The sequence below is a fragment of the Apiospora marii genome (assembly GCF_038362585.1).
Source record: "Apiospora marii strain CBS 49790 chromosome Unknown utg000009l_segment0_segment0, whole genome shotgun sequence".
In the NCBI taxonomy this organism is placed as follows: domain Eukaryota; kingdom Fungi; phylum Ascomycota; class Sordariomycetes; order Amphisphaeriales; family Apiosporaceae; genus Apiospora; species Apiospora marii.
This window is the reverse complement of record NW_027117381.1, coordinates 4,163,143-4,186,755: the sequence shown is the minus strand read 5'-3', so window position 1 is coordinate 4,186,755 and position 23,613 is coordinate 4,163,143. Positions and strand designations below refer to the sequence as shown.

The 23,613-nt window shown below is 55.6% G+C and overlaps 11 protein-coding genes across 11 annotated transcripts; 6 read left to right on the top strand and 5 right to left on the bottom strand.

Annotated features, from left to right (window-relative positions):
• Nucleotides 1–96: 96 nt before the first annotated feature.
• PG985_012897 (carbamoyl-phosphate synthase subunit L) lies at nt 97–2,423 on the bottom strand (the record flags this gene model as incomplete). Its single annotated transcript, XM_066832663.1, has 3 exons — nt 97–159; nt 220–298; nt 367–2,423. The coding sequence occupies 3 exons, from the start codon at nt 2,421–2,423 to the stop codon at nt 97–99; spliced, it is 2,199 nt and encodes a 732-aa protein (XP_066680713.1).
• A 1,313-nt stretch (nt 2,424–3,736) lies between these two features.
• PG985_012896 (uncharacterized protein) lies at nt 3,737–4,632 on the top strand (the record flags this gene model as incomplete). Its single annotated transcript, XM_066832662.1, has 2 exons — nt 3,737–4,106; nt 4,196–4,632. 2 exons carry the CDS (start codon nt 3,737–3,739, stop codon nt 4,630–4,632), a joined length of 807 nt encoding a protein of 268 aa, XP_066680712.1.
• Nucleotides 4,633–4,963: 331 nt separating this feature from the next.
• PG985_012895 (methyltransferase C9orf114) lies at nt 4,964–6,170 on the bottom strand (the record flags this gene model as incomplete). Its single annotated transcript, XM_066832661.1, has 3 exons — nt 4,964–5,843; nt 5,955–6,076; nt 6,141–6,170. 3 exons carry the CDS (start codon nt 6,168–6,170, stop codon nt 4,964–4,966), a joined length of 1,032 nt encoding a protein of 343 aa, XP_066680711.1.
• A 412-nt stretch (nt 6,171–6,582) lies between these two features.
• On the bottom strand, nt 6,583–8,004 carry PG985_012894 (uncharacterized protein; the record flags this gene model as incomplete). Its single annotated transcript, XM_066832660.1, has 1 exon — nt 6,583–8,004. The coding sequence occupies one exon, from the start codon at nt 8,002–8,004 to the stop codon at nt 6,583–6,585; it is 1,422 nt and encodes a 473-aa protein (XP_066680710.1).
• Nucleotides 8,005–9,052: 1,048 nt separating this feature from the next.
• PG985_012893 (uncharacterized protein) lies at nt 9,053–9,751 on the top strand (the record flags this gene model as incomplete). Its single annotated transcript, XM_066832659.1, has 1 exon — nt 9,053–9,751. One exon carries the CDS (start codon nt 9,053–9,055, stop codon nt 9,749–9,751), a length of 699 nt encoding a protein of 232 aa, XP_066680709.1.
• Nucleotides 9,752–10,611: 860 nt separating this feature from the next.
• Nucleotides 10,612–11,380, bottom strand: PG985_012892 (uncharacterized protein; the record flags this gene model as incomplete). The annotated part of the gene is made up of 3 exons (XM_066832658.1): nt 10,612–10,792; nt 10,832–10,848; nt 10,895–11,380. Coding segments are annotated over 3 exons (684 nt in total), but the record flags the coding sequence as incomplete, so codon positions are not given.
• A 1,426-nt stretch (nt 11,381–12,806) lies between these two features.
• On the bottom strand, nt 12,807–13,481 carry PG985_012891 (uncharacterized protein; the record flags this gene model as incomplete). Its single annotated transcript, XM_066832657.1, has 1 exon — nt 12,807–13,481. The coding sequence occupies one exon, from the start codon at nt 13,479–13,481 to the stop codon at nt 12,807–12,809; it is 675 nt and encodes a 224-aa protein (XP_066680707.1).
• Nucleotides 13,482–14,519: 1,038 nt separating this feature from the next.
• Nucleotides 14,520–15,092, top strand: PG985_012890 (uncharacterized protein; the record flags this gene model as incomplete). The annotated part of the gene is made up of 1 exon (XM_066832656.1): nt 14,520–15,092. The coding sequence occupies one exon, from the start codon at nt 14,520–14,522 to the stop codon at nt 15,090–15,092; it is 573 nt and encodes a 190-aa protein (XP_066680706.1).
• Nucleotides 15,093–15,529: 437 nt separating this feature from the next.
• PG985_012889 (uncharacterized protein) lies at nt 15,530–16,372 on the top strand (the record flags this gene model as incomplete). The annotated part of the gene is made up of 3 exons (XM_066832655.1): nt 15,530–15,608; nt 15,704–16,134; nt 16,211–16,372. The coding sequence occupies 3 exons, from the start codon at nt 15,530–15,532 to the stop codon at nt 16,370–16,372; spliced, it is 672 nt and encodes a 223-aa protein (XP_066680705.1).
• Nucleotides 16,373–16,926: 554 nt separating this feature from the next.
• PG985_012888 (uncharacterized protein) lies at nt 16,927–19,440 on the top strand (the record flags this gene model as incomplete). Its single annotated transcript, XM_066832654.1, has 1 exon — nt 16,927–19,440. The coding sequence occupies one exon, from the start codon at nt 16,927–16,929 to the stop codon at nt 19,438–19,440; it is 2,514 nt and encodes an 837-aa protein (XP_066680704.1).
• Nucleotides 19,441–21,887: 2,447 nt separating this feature from the next.
• Nucleotides 21,888–23,358, top strand: PG985_012887 (uncharacterized protein; the record flags this gene model as incomplete). Its single annotated transcript, XM_066832653.1, has 4 exons — nt 21,888–22,273; nt 22,372–22,831; nt 22,980–23,171; nt 23,230–23,358. 4 exons carry the CDS (start codon nt 21,888–21,890, stop codon nt 23,356–23,358), a joined length of 1,167 nt encoding a protein of 388 aa, XP_066680703.1.
• Nucleotides 23,359–23,613: the final 255 nt, after the last annotated feature.

Genomic DNA, 23,613 nt, shown 5'->3' with positions numbered 1-23,613 from the left:
CATGATGACTATGGCGAATCTAGTTGATTGTTGTGGAAGAGGCTCTCTGATCTAGTGATTCGTTTCTCTGGTGGGTATCGTACACTCTCTTGGCTTCTACTCGGCTGGTACTCCTTCATCCTCAAACACCACCAAAATCGTACCGGCTTTGCACTTGTCCTGTGTAAATGGTTAGCATTATATTTCTCGTACGAAACCAGGATCAAAACTACGACTTACGCCTTCCTTGTGAGCGAGCTTCTTGATGACGCCGTCTTGCGGCGAGCGGATGACCGTTTCCATCTTCATAGACTCGATACTATAGTCTAGGATTAGCCAACTGTGTCACTCGTTTTTATAGTCGGGTACCACTGGAATGGGTCTCACACTACAAGGGGCGTCCCCTTCGTCACCCTATCACCCTCCTGAACCTCATTCTTGAGCACCTTACAAGGCATCGGCGCCGCCACCGACGCCTTCGCCTCCTTGAGCCCGAGGGCCTTCTCGTACCAAGTGGGCGGCAGCAGCGCCAGCTCCGTCTTGACGCCGCGCTGGAACACGGAAATCTTGTCGTCGTTCAGCGCATCCTGGACTACCGTGGACGCGATCCGGGTCTCGGGGAAGAACGTCTCAAGACTCGTGGTACCCTGCAGGGCGCTGTTATTGCCTCGTGGTGTAACGGTAGTAGATGAAACAAGACCCTCGTACACCTCATCCTCGTGATTCTTGCGCCAGACGCGGGCGTCGAACAACTGGTGGCCCCGCTGCGTGATCGTGACCTTGGTGACCAATCCGCCGCCCTCGAACTCGGGCTCGGTGTCGGGCGCCCGAAAAGTGAATTTGCGCTCCGAGAGGTCCTGCCCGAAACCAAGCGTCGTCCCGTGGGGGCCGCCGCCCTCCACCAAAGATACCGTCTTTGCTGTCGTAGAGTTAAACAAGCCCAGCGCGGCCTGGACGTAGACTTCCGGCTCGATGGTCAGGGGGTCGAAGAGCTCCGACTTCCACTTGTCGATGAACCCGGTCTCGACGTCGCCCTCGATGAAGGCCTGCGAGCGGCAGAGGCGCTTCAGGAACTCGATGTTGGTGCTTAACCCAACGACCTCGTACTCCTGTAAAGCCGTGTACAGTCTTCGGATAGCGGTCTCGCGGTCATCGCCTCGAACAATGAGCTTGGCGATCATGCCGTCGTAAGCCTCGGTCACGGTGTCACCCTGCACGAACCCGGCGTCGATACGGACATCCGCGCTAGTCTTGGGCGTCGACAGGTGCACCAGCTTGCCCGAGTCGGGCATGAACCCCTTCTCCGGGCTCTCGGCGTAGATACGGGCCTCAATGGCGGCGCCATGGTGCGTGATGCGGTCCATGATCTCCTTCTGCGTGAGGGGCAATTTCTCCCCGGCCGCGACGCGGAACTGCCACTCCACCAGATCCGTGCCCGTCACCATCTCGCTGACCGGGTGTTCGACCTGCAGCCGAGTGTTCATCTCCATAAAGTAAAACTCGCCCGAGTCCTTGTCAAGAATAAACTCGACCGTCCCCGCGCCCACGTAGCCCACCGCTAGCGCCGCCGTCCGCGCCTTGTCCCAGAGGTCGAGCCGCGTCACGTCGTCGAGCTGCGGCGCGGGGGACTCCTCCAGGATCTTCTGGTGCCGGCGCTGCACGCTGCAGTCGCGCTCGCCGAGCGCCACGCAGCCGCCGTGCTTGTCGGCGAAGACCTGCACCTCGACGTGCCGGGGCCGCACAATGTACTTCTCGACCAGCATGACCTCGCCGCCCTCGCCAAAGGAGGCGCGGGCCTCGGCCCGGGCGCTCTTGAGCTGCTGCAGGAACTCGCCCTCGCGCAGGACGATGCGCATGCCCTTGCCGCCGCCGCCCTTGACGCTCTTGAGCAGGACGGGGAACTTGATGTCCTTGGCGTGTGCCAGCAGCTCGGCCTCGCCCTGGTCCGAGCCGTGGTACCCGGGCACGCATGGAACACCCGCCTTGGTCATGATCTCCTTGCTGCGGGCCTTGTTGCCCATCTCCTCCATGGCCTGGGGCGGCGGGCCCACGAAGACGATGCCCTCCTCCTCGCAGCGGGTCGCGAACGCCGCGTTCTCCGACAGGAAGCCGTACCCCGGGTGCAGGGCCTGGATCCCGCGCTGCTTCGCCAGGGCTACGATACGCTCGCCGTCTAGATAGCCGTTGGCGGCGCCCAGGCCGATGGAGTGGGGCGAGCACGCGGCATGCTGGGAGGAGGCGTCCGGTTCGGTGTAGAGCGTGGTGGTCTGGATTCCCAATCTCTCCGCCGTCCGGTTAATGCGCAGGGCGATCTCACCGCGGTTGGCGATGAGCAGCGATGTGATGGGTGTGACTGTGGAGGCGGTGGAAGAGGCGGCCGCAATGCCCTGGGAGAGGAGACGCACGTGTTGGCGGCGCAGGTTCCGAGGTCTAATGGAACGCATTGTGGCTGCCTTTACAGATTGAGGGGTATGATATTTACGACCTGATCTGGATTGATGGAAAAGGGATCTCAATTGTAGTTTATGGAAGCGAGTCAGGTCGAATTACATAGTCCGCAACGTGCAAGAAGTTGTCGGAATGGTCACGATGGCCAGTCAACTGCTTCTGTTGTCATTAGGCTGGAGCCGACGGTATGCGGGAGCCGCTGAATGCCGAACCCCTCCAGCTGTGGTTGGCCGTTGGCCCTGGCCCTTTGGAGGCTGGAGATCTCTAGCTGAACCAGGCAAACCCTCCGTTCCGCGCGCCTCATCTTCATACACCCCCTTGCCTCCCTCGACGGCATAATCTTGACCATTTTTCTCTGGAATGCAGAACCCTCAATCGGGATTATCATTGGTCAATGGGAGCTCGGAATGATACTTCATCATATGCTAAGCAGACAATGCCCTGTCGGAAGCTTGGGTCCTATCCAGCTTCACGGCTCATCTTCCCCACAACGTCACAACACGGTTTTAGCGGTTCCCCAGACTCCCCATGTCGCTAGAGCCGAGCCGCCGTCAGCCCCCACTCCCTATGTTATGAATGTATTGTATTCCGTTCAGGGTTGACATTCGCGACTTTATACCTAGGTACGTTTACGTCTCATAATTTCGAATGACCTCCCCGGAATTATCCTTGATGCATCATACTATACAGGCTCAAACTGCTACCTGTCATATTTCGACATGTTAATTGTACCGACTCGCAAAGAGTCAAACAGATGAAGCCACATCATATATCGGTGTAGGCGATAGAATTCTACCTGGTCGTCCCCTGTGCAGGATACTTAAGTAGGTATATACATGTATCTTTCAATCACACGACCCGAGATAGGATCCAGACACATAGGTAGACTCTTAAACCACAAAGATGAGAAAGGGAACCCTCATTCTTAGAGTCATGTGCGCTTTGGCCCAGAAAGAAGGAGCAATCAAGCAATACAGGGTTTACAAACCTGTAGAGCAGGGAAGGAGACAAATGGAAAGACCAAGATGATATCCACAGCTGGATGCACTGAACGATAAGCGTTATGGGCCCCTTATCGCCTTGGAATTAGGTGGGGGTGGGAAAGAGGAACCCCTCCATTTTTAGCTCTTTGGATGCCCAGTCAACTTGGGAAGCTCGCCCGTAGCTTTCCGTCTATATGACGACCTCATCAGTCGCAACAACAACATCACATCCAGGCCTGGGACTATCGCATCAATATCAACTTGCACTGTTTTCTTGCTGCCGTATTCTCACTCATCACTGATCTTCACTATCACCCATAACCGCCATGGAACACTCCGCCTCGCTTAGCTACGAGGATTCGGCGGGCGACACCCATAAGCAGACGGTCACGTCCCTGCCGCCCGAGGTCGTCCAATGCCTCGACAATGCCCGATTCGTGAGTACCCAGCGCGACCGCGACACAGCTTTGTCGCGTCTCTCTATACTTGTCGGCGTCGCTAACCACACCTTGCGCGTACAGCTTCATCTGGGAACATGCACCAACAACCAGCCCCACGTCTCGCTCATGAACTACACCTACCTGCCCTCCTCGCCGTACTCGTCCGAGCCCACCATCATCATGACCTCGAACCCCTCCTCCAAGAAGGCGAACAACCTCGTCGAGAATCCTAATGTGTCGCTACTGGTCCACGACTGTAAGACCGCCCGCCCATTCTTGCGCACGCATCCTCCAAGCCATCGTGATAATCCGGTCTACTGACACACACCCTCTCTCTTCCCACAGGGGTATCCCACCGCCCACCCACCCAAGGCCGCCGCCCCTCGGGCGGCTCCCCGGGACCCGAGCACCGATCGAGCCTGGCCTCGCTCCTGCAGGACATGAACGCGAGCGCCATCTCGAGCACGAGCGCGACCATGAACGGCACCGCGACCCTGATCCCGACGGGCTCCGACGAGGAGCGGTACTACCGCGAGCAGCACCTCGAGAACAACACCTTCGACTCGGAGGCGGCGGGCGGCGCACCCGTCTTCAACCGGGAGGCGGAACCTAACCGGAGCCGCGAGGATGGGGGTAGCGTGTTCCTGGCGGGCGAGGAGGTGCGCGTCATTGTGGTCAAGATCCGCGACGTGAGGACGAGCGACTGGAAGGGCGTGGTGCGGGATTACGTGCTGGTTCCAGCGGCGGGGGCACACGCGACGGGGGTGAACGGGGTAGCATGATGTAACGACTGGAAAGGAAAAAGTTCGAAGGTACGAATAATGAAAGACGTTTTATTGTTAAGACAGACGTATGGTGTTCTCGGCATACGAGTTCTACGCTTAATCAAGAGTTTAGAATCACTGCTTTGCATATGTCAACTGAGGCCAACATTCCCAAGTGACATGCGTTTGGCTTTCATGCCAGGGACCGGGGGGCTGTAAACGGAACGGGGTCAAGACTGGTATCATTCTGTGATTTCAGTAGGACGCTCATAAATCGTGGCCAGCTACTACTTGACTCAACTCTCCGCCATTTTTTATTCTACACGTACATATGCCCAGGAACTCAAGTTCATCGGTTTTCCCATAATCTCCTCAAGCCCGTCAGCCCTATGAAGATAGCCTCGTCCGTCCGGATGGTGCGGCTGCCCTGCCCGGGCAGGATGTTGATCCAGTGATCAAAAAGCTCCTTGGTCTTGCCGCGGATGACGCCCATCTCCTGCAGGGCCGGGTCGTTCTCGGCGGCGTGCTCGATGCCGCGGGGGCCGCCAAACACAATCAACAAGTGCTGGAAGCCGGAGACGTCCTTGATCTTCTTGTCGGGGAAGGCGTTGGGGATGGGCGTGCCGCGCTCCGACGTGCCGATGCTCAGGTCGTAGCCGCCCTCGAAGCCGCACTGCTCGAACACGGCGGCCAGCGAGCCGCACTTGCGCACCGAGTAGCCCCAGTAGTAGCCGCCCTCGGTGCGGGGCGCGTCCGGGTGGACGGGCGCCCCGCGGAACTCGTCCTGCTCGTCCAGCTGCACCGTGATGCGCGTGTTGGGCGGGATGTCGTCCTCGACCGCCACGTAGCCCTTGCCGCCCACGTCGACCATGGTGCCCCCCTGCGCCGACGCCGTCTGCGCCGTCGTCACGCCCTCGCGGTAGGGGAGCCACTCGGACGGGTGCGGGTGCGACGGCATGTCGAGCGAGGGCAGCAGGCCCGCCCCGCGCAGGTTGGGGTGGATGGGCATCAGGGCCCGCCGCATAAAGGGCGGCACCTCGAGGTAGTTGAGAAGGTGCTCGACGTAGCCGCACGGGTCCATGTCGCCCATGTAGCCGTTGGGGTCCACGTTGCGCGGCCGCTGGTGCGGGTCCGAGTCGTCGAAGACGACGACCTCGTCCACGGCGAAGACGGCCAGGGCGCGGGCCAGGTGGTTGATGACGGTGGTGCGCTGGTCGTCACGCTTGCACCTGGAGGGAATGGTCAGCCTGGGTCTCTCATCGTGAAAATCCGCCTTCACCCAGCCAGACCAGAGGTCATGATCGTAGGCGAGATGAGAGGCGGTGAGAATGGAAACTCACAGAGCAATGATGCTACCGGGCACAGCTATAGAGACGGTCCAACTCCGGCCTTCTGTCGGCTGGAAGAAGGCGCTGGGCTTGGATGTGTCGACATAGTCTCCGTATTCTGACACCTTCCGCTTCTGGAAATTTTGTCAGTTTTGGGTGCTTAGGTAGGTTTTTGGGAAGCAACAGCTCATAACTCACCTTGGTCTGACCGCCGTAGTTGTAGGCCATGGCTGGTGGGCTGGAGGAGTCTGTCCTCACGAGGTACAGGAGCTTATATGATCAGAACTGCACAACAGGGTATCCGGCGTAAGTGAGGCTCGGATAAGAATGCAATATCTCGACTAGCCCAAATGCTCGTTATCGATTTCAGTTGAGCAGGTATGTATCCCGGGGTTGGCTGGGTTGGAAAGGCAAATCGCAAGCTTTTGCAATCGACAAGAGCTCCATCAGCTAGAAATTTTAGTGGAGCCGTACCGTAGCTGGAATGCAGGCGGGTACACGTCTGCAGCGAGCTAAAATTTCGAGGTCACCACTAAAGCCATTCAAAATCTGATCAACCAGGTAATGTATTTTTATTTCGGCGCTAAATTATCATTATCGTTCCTTTTGATTATTATCCACGAATTATCTTGGAGGTTCTTCAATTGCTTCTCTTCGTGGCACTCCTGGTCTGTATGCGCCGGCTTCTCCGTGGCGTTTCGGGCGTGTACGTCATAGGCTGTTCGGGGATATCCAGCGTTGTTTGGGGCGGTTGAGGTTCCAACGGCTCAACGGAAGGAGCGTTCTTACCTCGACGCTTGGGCTTCGCCTTCGCCTTCTTGGGCTGCAGCTTGTTTACCTTCGCTGCCGGATTGACCGGCCCACGATCCGTGCCTGCAGCGCGCCGGCCCCTTCCTCCCCGCCGTGGCTGTGCTTTGTTGCCCCGTCGTGGAGACTCTGCCGCTGCAGAGGCGGGTTCGTGTTCCGTAGACTCTGACCCTGTACGACGACTTGACTGGTCTGGCCCTTGACGTCGTTGATCAACATCGCTATCCTGGGGCTTGGACCGTTCAAGAATTGGCGACGGCCCTTGTAGCTCATCTGGGAGGTCCGGCGCTGGAGGTTCCATTGTTGAGAATGCCCTAAACAGTCGCCCAGGAGACAACTTCATTTCTCTCCTCTCACTGTCGTCCTGCGCGGGATCCGAGTCCGGTCTGGGACCTAACTCCTCGAGCCGTAGTTCGCTAAAGTCTTTTTCGTGCTTCCAATTCATCCCTGGTAGCATGCCCCATCCGTGGTACCACATCCCTCTCTTGACCCAGTTGTCCTTCGCAATGTTGTATGCTTGTGTGTTGATGTCGGCCGGATCTAAGGCGTCCGGCTCTGCAACCTCTGCCTTGCTTCGTATTTGATCACGCTCCGCTGATACTTGATAGACGAATCGATGGATTGGGCGTGATGCTTCGCGTTCACGTTCGCGCACGATTTGCCTATCGGCAAGCCGCTGCAGTTCCTCTTCATTCTTCGGGGCTTTAGGTCTTGCTGGTCCAGAAAAAAGGGACCTGGCTTGCGTTTCTGGGTCGCTTATCGAATCAGAGTCAGGCTCCAGGCGAAGGGGCTCTTCATGCTTCCATAGCCCAGTTGGCATCTCGGGTTCCCAGTTGTCATTCCAGATACCCTGTTCAACCCAGCGTTTCTTGACGGCCTCTCTCGCCCATCTCAGGAACTCCACGGGTGGCAGATTTGTACAATCCCGAACATATACGAAAGTCCCCTCCTCTACTCTTTCTTGAACCATCCGGTGCCCCTCCTCAAATGTTTCATCGCTCCATTGTTCGCGAGGGCGAGACGCTCTATACTCCAACGTCAACTCACAGACTTGTCTGTCGTAGTTATACTGTTCCTCGGTTGGTGGGTTAAAACTTTGTGATCTTGTTGTGGTGCCGGACGGCTGAGATCTGTAAGATGGCGGGGAGTCACTGAACCTGCTCCTTGCGCGGGCAAGCTGGGCCGAATCACTTGCCAACTCGGCCAACCGATCGCTGGCCGTGAATAGCCCGTGGCCTTGGAGAGCGTCGCCCATGGTTCCGAAAAAGGTCATATGGGATTATGGGGGCACACTCTGTGATTTTGGAAAGTGGGAGTGATATGGAACCACTCTTCTATCCCGGGACAGAAGATAGGACAAGCGGTTCTCTGGCATGTGATGTTGGGTTGGGTTGGGCAGTTTGGGAATGGATAAAGCAGTACGAGCCAACAACAACTTGTCCGTGCAAACAAAACAGCATGCCAGTAGTCGGGTGTCGTGAACACTCGCCTGCTCAACATGCTCCTCAATTGCTGTATCGATATCTAAGCATACCTATCTTCCAACATCTTCCATAACAAGTTCGCAGCAGACAACCAAGAAGTGGTGTGAGAATTCGAAGACTCCAAGAATATTGATGACCCCTAAGCTCACTTTGGGCCAAGCAATGCTCTTGGCATCAGCTTGTGTGTTGATAAGGCATCGGGGCGGGAACAGGTAGGCGCTCGTGCAGATACCACATCCCTTGAACCCTTTGCGATAGAATTAGGGGATTTGTCACTTACAACCCGCTGGATATGAATATCCGTTCAGCCCAAACGATAGTAGAACGCCCGGACAAAGCTTATCAGCCTGGGCTATCTTTCAGCTGGTGGCGTTTTATCGTCGCCTGATGGTGAGCCGCACGCCACAAAGGTGATAGCGGGAATACCAAGTGGGACGGACTACCCGATCCCGGCTAAGCAAGGTCCGGCATTCGAGTCCCGTGCCCCGCCTCATCTGCTATCTGATCGTCGTGGCCTGGTCTGGACCGAGTCAATAGAAGTCGTCTAGAAGCCTCTCAATGTCTCAGTAGCGGACCTGGGCCCATCAAGGGAGCCGCGGGCTAGACCTCGGTCTGTCTTCCGTGCCAAGACAGGGGCCCGTCCAGCTGATTTAGGAGCATGCCTACCTGTTGAGTATTAGAACATATCAAGAGTCCTCTTCATATTCATATATAAGCGACGTTTTCTGGCGTTGTTAATCTCAAGTGGCCATTCAAGCTACTCACAAATCTACACAACATCTCACCCATCGATAATTTGCACCACCATCAGTATTCACCATGGGTATCGGACAAATGACCATCCCCCTCTACCTCTCCGCCCTGCCGGAGGGGATGACCCTCACCATCGACGAGATCGTCAAGAACGAGCCCGCGGGCTTCTGGACCCACATCAGCCAGCCCAACGAGGTCCCGTCCTTCCCCCACCAATTCTCCGCGTCCGACATCGCCGCCGGCCAGCCCAGCAACAAGCGCGGCGCCAAGATCGCCGAGCTGTGCCTGCGCACCGGCGGCGCCACGGGCCTGGGCGGCGGGCAGGGCGGCTCCTTCCTCCTCAAGTTCACGCTCCGCGGCCGGCCAGACGCGCACCCGGACGCCCGCGAGCTGCGCGACGTCAAGGGGACGCTGACGGTGGGGACGTCGGCGTGGGGCTTCTTCTCGCGGCCGGACCAGACCACCTTCGCGTGGGAGATCGAGGGGGGGAAGCCCAACACCTACACGGCCGCGACCCCGACGCTGGGGTACTTGGACGACTCGTGCCTGGCCGTGGCGTACGTGCCCGAGGAGAAGACGTACGTGTTCGGCGTCTCCAACCAGCAGGACTTCATCGTCAAGGTCATGCAGGGCGGCGTGAGCGGTATCATTGCGGGGCACAAGGTGCTGTGGACGACGGCGGGCGGGATGGTGGCGGCGATCGGGGGCGTGGCGGTCAGTGTTGTGGCGTTTGGGGCGGGTGCTTTGGATGGGATGTCGAAATGAGGGCTGTTGGTGTCAGACCAAGGAGCGTTGATATTGCATACATGGAACCAGGGGCTATCTATTTAGCGAATAAACTTACAAACTATTCATCCCGTTTCGCGTGCCTGATGCTTCGGGCTCAAATATCTTGCGGCGCCAATTCTACTATTAGAGTCATGAAAAATCCCGTATTCTCTTATACTATACTCGTCCCTTCTTCGGGTTCCGCATCATCCGGCACGATCGAATGGGCGGTGGTGTCTTCCGCATCATCCGGCACGATCGAATGGGCGGTGGTGTCTTCCGCCTCCTGCCCGCCCAAAGCCTGGCATCTTCCCTGAGCCCCTCCACGACAAGCGGCGCCTGCTCCGGCACATTAGGTTTCATCTGAAGACGGCGTGACTCTTCTCCTTCTCGCGCCGAGGGTGAGATGATGGGAGTGAGGTCGGGATGCGCCCTCGCGGATGGTGATTAGTGGAGCTTCGGAGTTCAGGGGATGGGTGGACCGCGGGCGGATAGTAAGAGCTGTAGATGATGCTCTTTTACGCCACGTATGTAGGTTAGGGGCAGGATATCTCCGTTCACTTTTCCATAGTAGACGTTTATAAATCCAGTGACATGGAGCATACAGTAGTTTGTCAGGGGTGAAGCGCATCTGCTGCGATCTTTCAACTCATTCTGATTTTGTATGTGATCAGCAAATCATTCAAGTGGAAAATCACCGAAATCGATGTCGGATGCTGTGTTTCGTGGTTGTGACATTAATCTATTACATCTCATTATAACCGTACATTAAGTACTAATCGCCAGTCTTAAATCATCTTCTTCACATTGCATCGTATATGGAACGCAGTTCCGGGGTATCAACAGCTCCCAGTAACTTAGTGGGCAAGACCATCGCGCTTGGCCTGCTTCTTCTCGGCCTTGGTCATGTTCTTCTTCTCCTCTTTGGTCATGTAGCCATGAGCACCAGGACCCTCGTTGTGCAGGTTCTCGTTGTCTCTGTGGGCCGCGACCTTCTCCCGGATCTCGTGGAAGATGGCGGTAAAAGCATGGAGAATTCTGTTATGATATATATGTTAATATCGGGAATATTGAAACGGGGCTATGTCGTCATCCTAACCCAGGTAGGAGCAAGGGTGCGGGGTCAACGGGTCAACTTACGTGCTGATGATGGCCAGGATGAAAGTGCCCAGGGGCAGGCGGCAGTGGAATTGGTTTCGAATGCTTTGCGGCACGAGTCCGTTGATGCCGCGCTGCGGGGCGCAGGCTCCCTTGTGCTGGCCCGAAGGGGCCGCCGTTGGGGCGGGTGAGGACGGCGACGCCGATGAAGGCGCCGATGAAGAGGAAGTCCATGAGGATCAGGAACCAGCGCAGGATCTTCGGGGCGCCGTGCCGCAGGGCGAACTGCATGAGGGTGGCGAGCAGACTGTAGAGCGAGGCGGCGGCCAGGATGCCCTCGACGGCGCCATCGGACTTGCTGTAGTCGTGGCTGCGCGTGAGGATGGCCTTGAGACGTTGCGAGAACAGGCCGAGGGAGACGATGGCCGAGATGAACTGCAGGACACGTGCAAGCTTCTGGAGTATCAGATTGGCCTTGGAGGCTCGGAACTTCTCGAGGTACGACATGCTGACTGGCTGGGGCAAACGCTGGGAGCGTTTATTGGTAGCTCAAAAGTTTAGTATGTATGGAACACTGTTGCGAATGAGATGGGTTCATGATATCCCCCTTTTCTACGTAGAATTGGCTATTGTCAAACTCATATAAGTACAAATAGAGTTTCTTTTTTTGCCCATTGGGCTGAAATCGTCATGTTGAGCAGTGTACTCGTCACAGCGTCACAACACCGGTGGAAGTTGGAAGTTGGTTTTGTGTCGCGTGTGCCAACAGCGTAGTTCCAGAGAAGATGTAGCGTTGCGTGCCCGGTGCCGTACATTCTGACGTAGATATGCACTACGTACCGAGCCATCGATGCGGCTCCTCTTGGCGTGCGTATGTGTGGATAGCTGGCTGCATCTACCCTGCCCAAGAACCTTCCGTCAGCATCTTAAAAAGAATGGATCGACCGATGCACTGAAACAAGCTCATCTGGGGAAGCTATTGGGCAACGGGGATCTCCAATGGGGAAAGGAAAGCTCGAGCGCAGAGTGACTCCTGGACAATCGCCTTTGACACAACCTGACAACCTTGATTGCTTTGTTTGCCTGTCTCTAATTACAGCTCCTTACCCAACCACATCTCAGCACCGCTAGGAGGGTTCGCTCCGCCGTGACAAGATTCGCATAGGTGAGACTTCCGCCCAGCCTTCTGAGCCCCGTAGCTTTCTCCCGCAGAGCAGGTTTCGGGCCGCAGCAAAATAGTTTTTTATGACGATTACGCACATTGACTTTCCCGGCCTCCAGGTGACCTGGTTGCGATAGGGGTCTCTGCGCAGCCATATTAGAATAAGCAACTGGCTTTCTTTCTCTCTCTGTCCTCGCGAGCCGCTGGCTTGTTCCGTTCTGGTCCAAACCAGCTGGGCCGGGCTGGTCCTCCGATGCGGGCTGATTGGCTAACCTCAGTTGCGCTAGGATCGAGGATTAACACTCCGGAGCTAGTCAAGGGAAGCCAAGCAATCAAGAGCTCCCTTACTGTACGTATTCAGGAAATCGGCTTTTGGCTTATGCAGGAGTCCACACCGCTGACAGACGCAACGGCGCCATCCCTTACACACGACTTTGTTCGCCCGAAAACACGGTGCAATGATATTGCAAAGGAGACCGAAGGTGGACTACTATGGCTTCATAAGCTCTTGGCATGCAAGGTACTTTTCCTGACATGGCGCCGTCGGCAGCCTGATGTATGCTTATATGTATGCTTGGTAAATATGCGCAACACTGCCATACTGTTGTCGTCGATGGCGTATACACCAACCACACGATGTTACAGTATATCATTAGCTACAACGTTTCTGAATACTGTCGCGTAGTATATGCATCGGCACTAATATTGAGTGGAAAGGAACGAATAGTTTGAAACTCTAAGATCAATCTCATGCCTCCAGATGAAACCATCAACGCATACATTCTAGTCAGTTCACCACTTTGCGGTAGGATATTTATGAGCTGGCTGACCCTGGTATGGCTGAGAAGCCTGGGCTGCATGCGTGCCGCGCCTCTCAGGAATATTAGGGGGGTAGCAGTAAAGATTCTCCATGGTCTTTTCGCTCACCTCCCGTGGATCCCCGGGCTTCCTCTTGATCTTCTTCTCCCCTACGGGACCCATACCCACCACGTATCCGTTATCAGCGACCGTGATGCCGTTCTGGACAACTCGCTTCTCGTCTTTGAAGTAGGTAGACATGACGGGCCGATCTTGCTTCTTGGCCGCCGACTTGCTCGCCCAGCCGATAAACCTTCCAACGGTCTTAGAAGCCTCCATGAACTGGGGAAGCCTTTCCCCTTGCTTAGATGGAGGGACCCCGTTGCCGGCATACTCTGCACCGTGTTTCTGAGTGACATGTGAGAACCCGGACTTTTCGTTGCCTTTCTCCACACACATATGGCGCGGTCGTGTCTTGTTGGGTTGGGAGGGGAGCTCGCTGGTTCCGTGGGGGTGAACAGGCCAGACGTGTACGACCTCGTCTCTGTTTATCTTGTGGCCGTTGGCCGCGATGGTGTTGATATACTGGTCGCGCTTACTGAAAGGGGCAGTGTTAGAATTTGGGTGGAAGGCACAGTAATGAGTGAATGTGGCACACGTGTTAGACATAATTGCAGTCTCGTTATGGTACTCGTCGAAAGAATGGTTGGGCTGGCAGGCTTGCTTTGTTGCTCAAGTTGCTGCTCGCTCCTGGCGGATGGTGATGAAGTCGTTGAAAGGTAGGTGGGACACTGATAAGCGTCAGAACAACAACCGTTGTTTGCTACCAGATTTCGGAGTTGGTATCTGCTCTTCTTGAATTAGCAGTTTATTTTAGGCGGAACGGGATGCAGCTTCTTCTTTGATTGATGAACCCGCATCCCCTCCGAGATACCGAAAGCATAGGGGATAGGAGGAAAGAATGAAACCGGAACTCACATATAGGAGACTTGCTCGTATGTCCTGCATACAAATAATAACACTAGAGAAAGAACTGATCGTGGGGATGCTCATATCAAAGATCAATACAAATGCCAACACTGCTTATTACAGGCGAGTAATATATAGACAACGCAAAGCAGCGTGCATATCCAATGCTGCCTTCAATCCCCAAGCACCAACAGCACACCACCACGAGAGACTTCCCCCAAACTAACGCCCCGAACAATAATACTGTTTCATATGCAGCCAGAGTGGTCGGTTGTTCCCAGAATTTTCGTCCATTGAAGAGACCAGCCGGGATACTACAAGCGCTGATAAGAATACAATGCCCTCGTAGCCCAGTCACTCAGTTGAGCAGTTGGTTGTGGCGATGCCTTATGATTGGCATAACCACTCTGTCGGGTTCGAGCGTAACGCTTAGGAGTGTAACGCTTAGCGTAACATTCAAGACAACGCTCAAGGTGAGCTATTCGGTCAGTCACAACATACATGGCCAAGAGCGGTTAATTAGACGCCCGGAAGAGTGGGTGCGAGGCGCAGTCGCTGCAGGTGTACTCTGAGCCTCGAACTTCACCAACACAATCTTTATGACAGGCTTTGGTGTTGAGGCAACCAATTCGCCAATCCAAAGTATTTAACTTGTGAATAAGTTCGTGTTGCCTGTCTGGAAAGCCATCCCTCATCGATATATTACTCAAACTCATTCACTGCGTACCTGCTCCCATCATGTCTGACCCTAAGTCGGCCCAAGTTCTCCTTCAACTTACCACTTCCATGAGGGACATCTGCAAAGTCACTATCGAGACGAATTATGGCCTTATTGTTGTCGTCAACTCAGACAAGTCACTTAGCGTTCACAATAGCATAACCACAAAGCCCGGCCCGGCCGGCCCAAGTAGCCAGTTGCCCGAGCCCGGAGCCAAACCAGACCCACAACACAAACAGTCGGGCTACAAGTACCGCGTGTTCCCCGAGTACCAAACAGGATTTGTCTGGTATGACGTGGACTGGCCCGGGAACCCGAAGGACGAATACATGGTGGATGAAGACGACCTGGCAGAGCGGTACGGCGAAGCGTGGAACAAGGCCTACGAGGACTGGATGGACAGGCACACTGCGGCGTTCGAGAAGCAGGAGATGCACCTGTGCTCGCAGAACCACCAGCCTTTCCCAGACGTGGAGGAGCGGAAAGCTTGGGTGGTGGAGGGATTGCTTCTGACCTGTTGGTTGTCCCTACGGCTGAGCCGGGTGTGGAGAATGTTGAGTACAGCCCTGGCTGCAACGAGAATGTCGACTTGAACAAGGACTCGGTAGATACCACCTTGCAATCGGTATTGGGCGAGCTGGAAAAGTTGCTTAAGTAAAGGATTAGATAATATCCCTTGAGTCTCAATCTGCATGTCTTTGGTCTTAGTTGAGATTATGGATTGATAACCAAGTACTCCGTAAATAATCCGCTGCATACATATTACAGGCTGACAGGTGATGGGTGACACTTGACTTGGCAATATTCAAATACGGGGGACACGCCACCTGGGTGGGGCAGAATGTTTAGTGGACACCTCAGCTTTATCTGGAGGCGGCACTGCGGGACCAGCTTTATCATCAGCTATCCACCCGCTCTAGGCACCATCGCAACCAACAACAAAGCCTCATCTTCCACGAGACAACGACGCTCCTTCGAATCCGAATCCTAATACCGTCGCTATCGAATCGTCTATCCGCGATAAAACAACATGTCTGCGACCGTCAACATTTCCTCCCAGGCGGAGTGGCAACGCATCCTGGGCTCCTCGACCATCGTGGTCGCCGACTGTACGTAGCCCCCAGCAACGAATGCGCTTCCCGCCACTGGGCGTCCAACAAACCGGAGAGAAACCTCGCTAACATATGACGTTGTTTTGGCTTAGTCTACGCCGACTGGTGCGGGCCCTGTAAGATGGTCGCGCCCACGTTCGAGTCGCTGTCGACCAAGTTCTCCAAGCCGGGCAAGATCACCTTCGTCAAGGTCAACGTCGACAACCAGCAGCCCATCGCGAGCGCCCACGGCGTGCGCGCCATGCCCACCTTCCTCGTCTTCAAGAGCGGCTCCGTCATCGAGACTGTCCAGGGCGCCAACCCCCCGGGCCTGACCGCCGCCGTTGAGAAGGCCGTCAAGCTGGCCGGCCCCGGCGGCGCCCAGGGCGCCGTCTTCAAGACGCCCGGCCGCACGCTCGGCGGGCCTGGCGCGGGCTCTGCGCGCGGCGGGCGCAAGTTCTCGCGGCCTTGGAGCGTCAGCTCTTTCGGCTTCTTCAACGCCATCTTGACCTTCTTCGGCCTCTACCTGGTTTCTCTCTTCTCGGTAAGCAAGCTGCCTTTGAGATACTACCGGCCTCTTTCCTGCAGCCATTCGCTAACACTGCTCGCTATCTTCCTAGTTCGATCCGTACAAGGCCGCCGAGAATTCCGATTTCAATGTGCACAAACCGAGCAACGCTGTATTTGGTAGGGGATCTGGAGTAAAGAGCACAGGGGCCCAAGGCGAGCCAGGGCGTCCGACTGGCGGCGTGAGGACGCTCGCCGACCTGGGCGGCAGCTAAGCGACCTTTGTTGGGATTTACATGATTCGTGGGAGAGGAGTTCGGTTGTTTCGGCGGTTGTATTCGATTCCATACCTCGTGAGTGTTCACGGTTTAGCAGTGCATATAAGCTCTCAGTACTCTGCACTGTATCATTCGCTTGCATTCGTTGACATGGGGTTTTGCGTTTGAGTGCATTCTACTTGCTTTCCAATGAAGCCGGAGATACACAGTTGCATCAGAACCACATCAGAGCCACAACATAAAGTGTACTGTTACATGATCCCGTGCCGTTTGTTGGCATGCGGAGCGTCAATTGGGGCCCTCAACTGCCCGCCCCCACCACCGGGTTCTGGAAGTCGACGATCTCCCCTCTAGCACGGACCCCACGTCAAAAAAAGAGCCAATGGCAAGATGGGGTTTGCAGCTTAACAAAGCTCCCAGGTCCCGCAGCCAGCATCCCAACATGCAGAACTAATTCTCTGTCTTGTTGCAGAACCTCTTTCTGCTTCGCATCACTGTCTGTCTTCTGTACAACCCAATCTCAGCTCTTTTGAAACTTCATTGTTTTCAAGATGCTGGCAGCCAGGAATGCACAGAAAGCCTGCCCTCGTTGCAGAGCGCAGCTGCTGAATCTGTTTGAGCATGGCTTCGCCACTACGTCTATCCGGCCCCAGCAGCCCGCTGCATTGAGGCTCTCGAGGCCTCGTTTCCCAATTGGCGCCACCACCTACGCTCGAAACTTCTCCTTGACGCGCAGCTTAGCCCAAGATGCACACGAAGAGCCAGACAAGTCGACATCGCCCGATGTGCCCGATGTGCCCGAGTCGACGGCTGAGATACCTGACGACATCGAGCTTGTAGTGCGCCAGGCCAAAGCACAATTTGGCGACACTCTACCGAAAGACTATCTGAACGAAGCAGAGCTGAAGCTTTACAAACGCTACTACGGCCCGCCCTTGCGAGAAACTCTACCCGAAGACGTGGGAATGCCCATTCACAAGACGCTGCTGAGTGAGGCGCACGGCGATTACATCTACGAACCAACGAAGCATACCCTGCTCAGGGAAAACGAGGATGGGGAGCTCGAGTCGATCGAATACGACGCCCCACCACGTGTCGAGGAAGAAGCTTCCGCTGGCGAGGGACAAGTGTCGACGGAGACGGGCGCCGAAGAAGCTGACATCCCTTCGGGCCTTGGAATCGATTACATCAAGGTGGTCGCCAAGAACAAGCGCGAGTTCGATGCGCTCATGAAGCTCCAAAAAGACTTTGAAAGAGCTAGCTTGCAACCGGCCGAGGAGGACCCCCTCGAAGAGCAAGAGGAACCTTTGGAAGAGGAAGAGTTCCCCGAGGAGGAGGAAGACTACCCGGAAGAAGAGGATGATGGTGTGGCGGATGCCGAGTTCGACCCAGACTTCGACCCGAATGCTCGCATTCATCCCTATACGAAGATGAACCAGTGGAGGGGTAACCCGAGCACCGTGCATATACCCAAGAACGGCCTGGTCAAACCTATCGCAGCCTTACTAGCACGTACCGATCTAAAGCACGTCCAAGAGGCTGCCGAAAGGGCCTACGGCGGCTCCGGTCTGCCAGACTCTGTTGCGACGCCCCAGTCCGGTAGAAGCAAGGGCCAGAAGCCCATCCCTGTCGAAGCCGGGCACCACCGTATGAGCGAGATTGACGCAGACACCTTCATGGCCGTCAACTTACCTGGCATGTATGCCTCGGTGATGAGCATTCTCGTGGACCTGCGAAAGCGCATGGGCCGCGAGTGGATGCATACCCTCATGAGTCGAGGCAATGGAGAAGGCCCGCGCGTTCTCGATGTCGGTGCTGCCGGCGCTGGCTTGGTCGCGTGGGAACGGGTTCTTCGCACTGAGTGGGAGTTGCTGCACGGAACCGAAGGGAAAGCAGCCATGGGGCCGCCCAGCAAGAAGACGGTGGTTGTGGGATCGGATCATTTGCGCCATCGCATCTCTCGGTTCCTGCACAACACCACCTTCCTTCCTCGCTTGCCCGATTATTTGCATTCCGGGCCCAACGCCGAGGAGATGAGCGACTCCCAGATAGCCCAGCCGCGAAAGTGCTACGACGTCATCATTGCCTCGCATCAGCTCATGCCTACCAAGGACGGCCACAGGCGCAGGGCGTTTATCGACAACCTGTGGGAGATGCTATCGCCTGAGGGCGGTATTCTCATCATCGTCGAGAAAGGCCATCCCCGTGGCTTCGAGGCGGTAGCTGATGTCCGTCAGCGTTTACTGGACGACTTCATCGAGGCCCCGACTTCGGAGCCGCGACCCGAATCGCATATTCCGATTGAGGAGCGACGTGTTCGCGAACCCGGTATGATCATTGCGCCTTGCACCACCCACAAGAAGTGTCCCATGTACATGGAGTCTGGTACCGCCCACGGCCGCAAGGACTTCTGCCGGTTCAGCCAGCGTTTCATCCGCCCGCCTTTCCTGCAAAGAGTTCTCGGTGCCAACCACCGCAACCACGAGGATGTGGATTTCTCCTTCGTGGCCATTCAGCGTGGCATGACGGCGACATCGCCCACTCCGGCGCAGCCCCCGGCGCCAGGCGCAGACCCGACGGACGCCGCCTTTGCCGGCTACGAAAACACCGACGAGGCGCCCAACCCGTTCTCTCTGCCGAGGAACATCATGCCGCCGCTCAAGCGCCACGGCCACGTGACGCTGGACCTCTGCACCCCGTCGGGCAACATCGAGCGCTGGACGGTGCCCAAGAGCTACAGCAAGCAGGCGTACCACGACGCGCGCAAGACACGGTGGGGTGACCTCTGGGCGCTGGGGGCCAAGACGCGCAGCGTGCGGCCGGTGCGGCTCGGCAAGGGCGGCGTGGCCTCGGGCGACGGGGGCGTGCGCGACCGCCGAGCCCGGGAGGCGGACACGATGAAGGGCAAGGGCCGGGTCATCAACCTGGATGCCGACTCCGGGGGCATCTACAAGGCGAGCGAGGGCGGGGCGACGAGCTTGCTGGGCGGCAAGGGGGCGGTGCAGGGGGTGCGCCGGACCAAGGGGGGAAGAAGTTGCGGAGTCGGCGGATTGGGGATGTGTTGAAGGATATTGACTAAGCGAGGTTGAGGTATCCTGAAATTGTAAAACAGGAGGTTGTGTGCGAGGCCGATTGGATGCAACGGCTGTACGATCCCATATCATGTAAAAGTAGTAACGAAGCTATTGACAACGTTTTTACTCTGCTATCTGCGGTGGCCAGTGCGAATGCGCTGTTGCACATCGCACAGAGGTCCAGGCGCCGGCCGCCTCCCGTTCGTTTTCCTGGTACGAGGGTATCACGGCTCGGTGTGTCAATTAGTTTATGGCTTACATGAAGAATTGTTTGCAAGATCGGTGGTACAGTCGATAGAGGGGCTGGAGTATGGGTTTGGGGAAGTCTGTGCCTGGAGAATGAAGCGCATAAAAGTCCTGATGGTCTCCCACCCCAACAACACAACCAGGCTCGACCATCGCCACACCAATCTTCGTATCGAAGCTAGGTGCATCTTTACGAGCCATCTCAATTTTGTTTCATCCCACCATGTATTTATGCCACACCCTCCTCCCTCTGCTTGCCGCAGCATGCGCCTCGGCCGCCCTCGCTATGCCCGCTACCAACCGGGGTCGCAGCGACCTTGCTCCCCGCTACGACGTAAGACAGAACGGCTTTACTTACCTCTGTTCACGATACCTTGGCGTTTTGCTTACTTGATCCCCGGTATTTCGTCGCCAGTGTTTCGTCCCTAGCACTCGCTGCTTCGACAAGAATGTCTGCTGTGCGCGACTGTGGAGATGGCAGGACCCCGACGGATTGAACTCGACATCCAGGGTCGGGGGTGGTGGTGGTCGGCGGCCCTGACTTGGGGGGATGAGTGCGCGTAGCATTAGGTAGATAAAAGATCTTGATCGAGTCGTGGAGGCATATGAGTGTTTGGTTTTTGAAGTGATGCGCCTTCTTTGACAATGATAAGGACCATTTCGTCCACGGGGTATGTAAAGGAATTCTTTCAGGGGTTAGTTCGTCACTTGCCTTCCCCTTTCTTTTAAAAATTAAGCGGTCCCATGTTAGTTACCTGGACCCAACCTCCAAAAAGGTAGTTTTCAAGTTTCATGGGCTTCATTTCTGGCATGTAACGGTAAAAAGAGTATCAAGGAGACCAAAAACCGATCGGCAAAAAGAGAAAAAAAAAATGAGAAAAAGTCAAAAAGAAGACGTATCCTGGTGACCAGGATGCATCGGGAATTGAGCCCGATGCGGGGGTCGAACCCGCAGCCTTGAGATTAAGAGTCTCACGCTCTACCGATTGAGCTAACCAGGCAGGTTCTTGTTGTTGTTGAAGAGAATTCCGTTAAAGAAGTATATGTTGCAATGCTATACTGGGGTTGCGTACGACAAAAAGTTGTGCCAAACTAAAAAAAGCATTGGACGGGTTCTGGCCAAGTGGGGTTGATTGCTCTGTACTACTAGGACTCACCATCAACCCCAAATGCATCTGCATCAACGGCGTCGACATGCAACGATGCCAGCATACTAGATCGTGATTGAAAAATCAACAAGAAGAACTATATGACATGAATCGTTGCATCCCTGTTTCCATGAAATGAGGTTTTACTCTCATGCATGCCCTTAGGAGTTCGCTTCAGATCACAAATCAGAACCAACGTCGGCAATGCCCCCTATTACGCTTTCTCTTGTTTGGGGATATCAGGATCTGAATAGATCATCTAGAAGCCTAGTCGAGTCTCACAGTCCCCAGTAAACACAGCAAGAAGAGGTGTTCTAGGTGTTGCTCTTACACCGGATGCTGAAGGGGCGGCAATCGATATCTGATGCGACACCCAAAGTCAAGAGGCGAATATGCCTAACCTAACACAGGGCAGACAGGCCACTGCATCTCAGACCATGAAATAAGCGAAACTGAAGCGGCGGGGATACCGACCTATGATTCTGCTCATTGGAGCGGACTCGGGGTGAGCCGGGGAAATAAGCAGAGGAACCTTGTAGCAATTGTATGTCATACCGTTCTTTTATTCCCGGGAGGACTACTGCTTACCTGTTGTTGGCGGATGAGCGACATGTTGCATACGGCCCGTGGAACAACAGCATTCAATCAGACGATGCAAAACCGGCTGCTTGGAGGCGGTGGTATTCGACAGGCTCCATCATGACCCTTCGTTTAGGCGAAGCTTTGCCAAGTCTGGTAAAAGTGGTACGTTCGTGCATGCACTCCTGGCTTACTCATCTTTCGGATTGGGCATGATGTCCCGAGCTACGTAGGCCCTGCGCCGCTTATGACCAACAGGTCTGTATCAGCCCTCTTTGATTGGTTCTGTGGGTATTGGTAGGAAGTGGGTGTGAGATAATATGCAGCCGTGCGGCGTCCACTGCCAAGTGACATCAACAGGATACCAATGCCTTATAAATACACATAAAGAAGCCCGTCGTAGGAACTCGTCATTCTGGACTTGGGATATTCTACCATAGATCGACAGAAGCCACCATCCTCAGTATGGACTCATACAAGCCCAAGAACTTGGCCTCTTCGGCGGACCAAGCCGCTTCGTCCAATCTGGACTCGATCCTGGGAAGTGCATCGCCAGGCAAGCTCTCCCACGTCGTCATCATCCCCCAGCGGCGCCCCAACAAACGCGAACGCGGCTTCATCCGAGCGTATGCGCCCGAGCTCTACCACTGCGGCATCGACCAGGCCACCTTCTTGGCCTTCATTGACGGGCTCAACGAAGTCGTCTCGGCGCACCCCATCTTGGGCGCCTTCAACCTCGCCGGTGCGGCGGCCGGTTGGATCCCGCAGGCCGTCACCCCCATAGCCGGCCCCATCGGGCTAGGCGTGCAGGTCGTGGCTCGTGTCGTCACCGAGGTGAAAGCCAGGTCTAGGTACGTATGCTTCCCGGTTCTCGCTGCATTATCGACTGGCCTCCTTCGTACAAGATACCTTTGCAGCATCCACACTGAGACACCTCGTTCCACTATAGTCAGAATAGCTACCTGGAGAAGATGAATGACGAGCTGTTCCGTCCTCGCGGTCTCTATTGTCTCATCATGGCGTACGACATCCGTTCGCGGAGTGACGTCGTGCAGTTCGACCTCGGGGCCGACCAGAACATCACTGCCGCCGGCCCATCGCCAGTGCCATCGCCAACACCAACACCGGGTACCAGTCACTCCCAGGGCAGGTTTCGCAGCAACGACGGTATCGCGGGCGCGGCCGAGTTCCCCGCCTCGGCCGAGCTGGTATTCCTCGATCCCCACAACGATCCGCCGCCTGCTTACGACGACGGCAGCAGCAGCAGCAGCAGCAGCGACAACGAGAAGAGTGAGGAGAATAGTGTCAAAGCGGGACCCAGCGGAGGTGGAAGCGGCTTCACGGGCAAGCTTGCTAAGGTGACTGATTCTTTACAATCTTGGGCGGACTTGAGATCTCAACGGAAGTTTGTAAGTGACTGACCCCCTTGTCTTCATATCATTTCTTTTATTCATCTACTTCACACATACCTCCCCATGACAAGCATTGGACCTACTCTTTCCCCCTCATTCCGTGTGGAAAGCTTGCTTATGGTGACATCTTCCGTCGCGTGTTCAGCAAAGGAAGAACCCAACCAGCGCCATCGGCCCTCTTCTGGATCCGAAGGTAGAGATGAGCCCGAGAGACCTCCGGAAACAGGAGAAGAGGGAGGCCAAGCAGGAGCGCAGGGCGGACAAACGGGAACGCAAGGCGGAGAAGAGGCAGCGCAGACACCCGGATCGGGAACCTAGGAAACGCAAGGTCAAGCCGGTGAGTTCCTCTTTTGTTGAGAGACAGTTATTATACTGTTTACTGATTTGACTTTTAGGGTATCCTGTACTTGATGATTGTCAACATACCCTCGGCTGCGGAAATGAATACGGCGAATCATCTGCTCAATGCCAACGCCATGCAATCTCGAGATGGTGAAGAGAAGTTGGCAGAGAAGTCATATTAGGATGTATTCCAGGGCCAGGTAAATAACAAGAGATTTGTATTGTTCCTAGCTTTTTCTTGAGCTCCTAGCGTATCGGTTTTCTGTTTTGCGATCATTATCTAGCAAAAGGGGGCCTCCGTGACGAGGTAGCAAGCTCTAAGACTATTGAGTCTTCAAGTCGTTATACGAAACCTGCCTCGACCGTTGATGCCGTCCATTAAACCCGACCGTTAATGCCGCTCGCTCCGTTAATGCCATCCCCCTTGACCCCCGTCA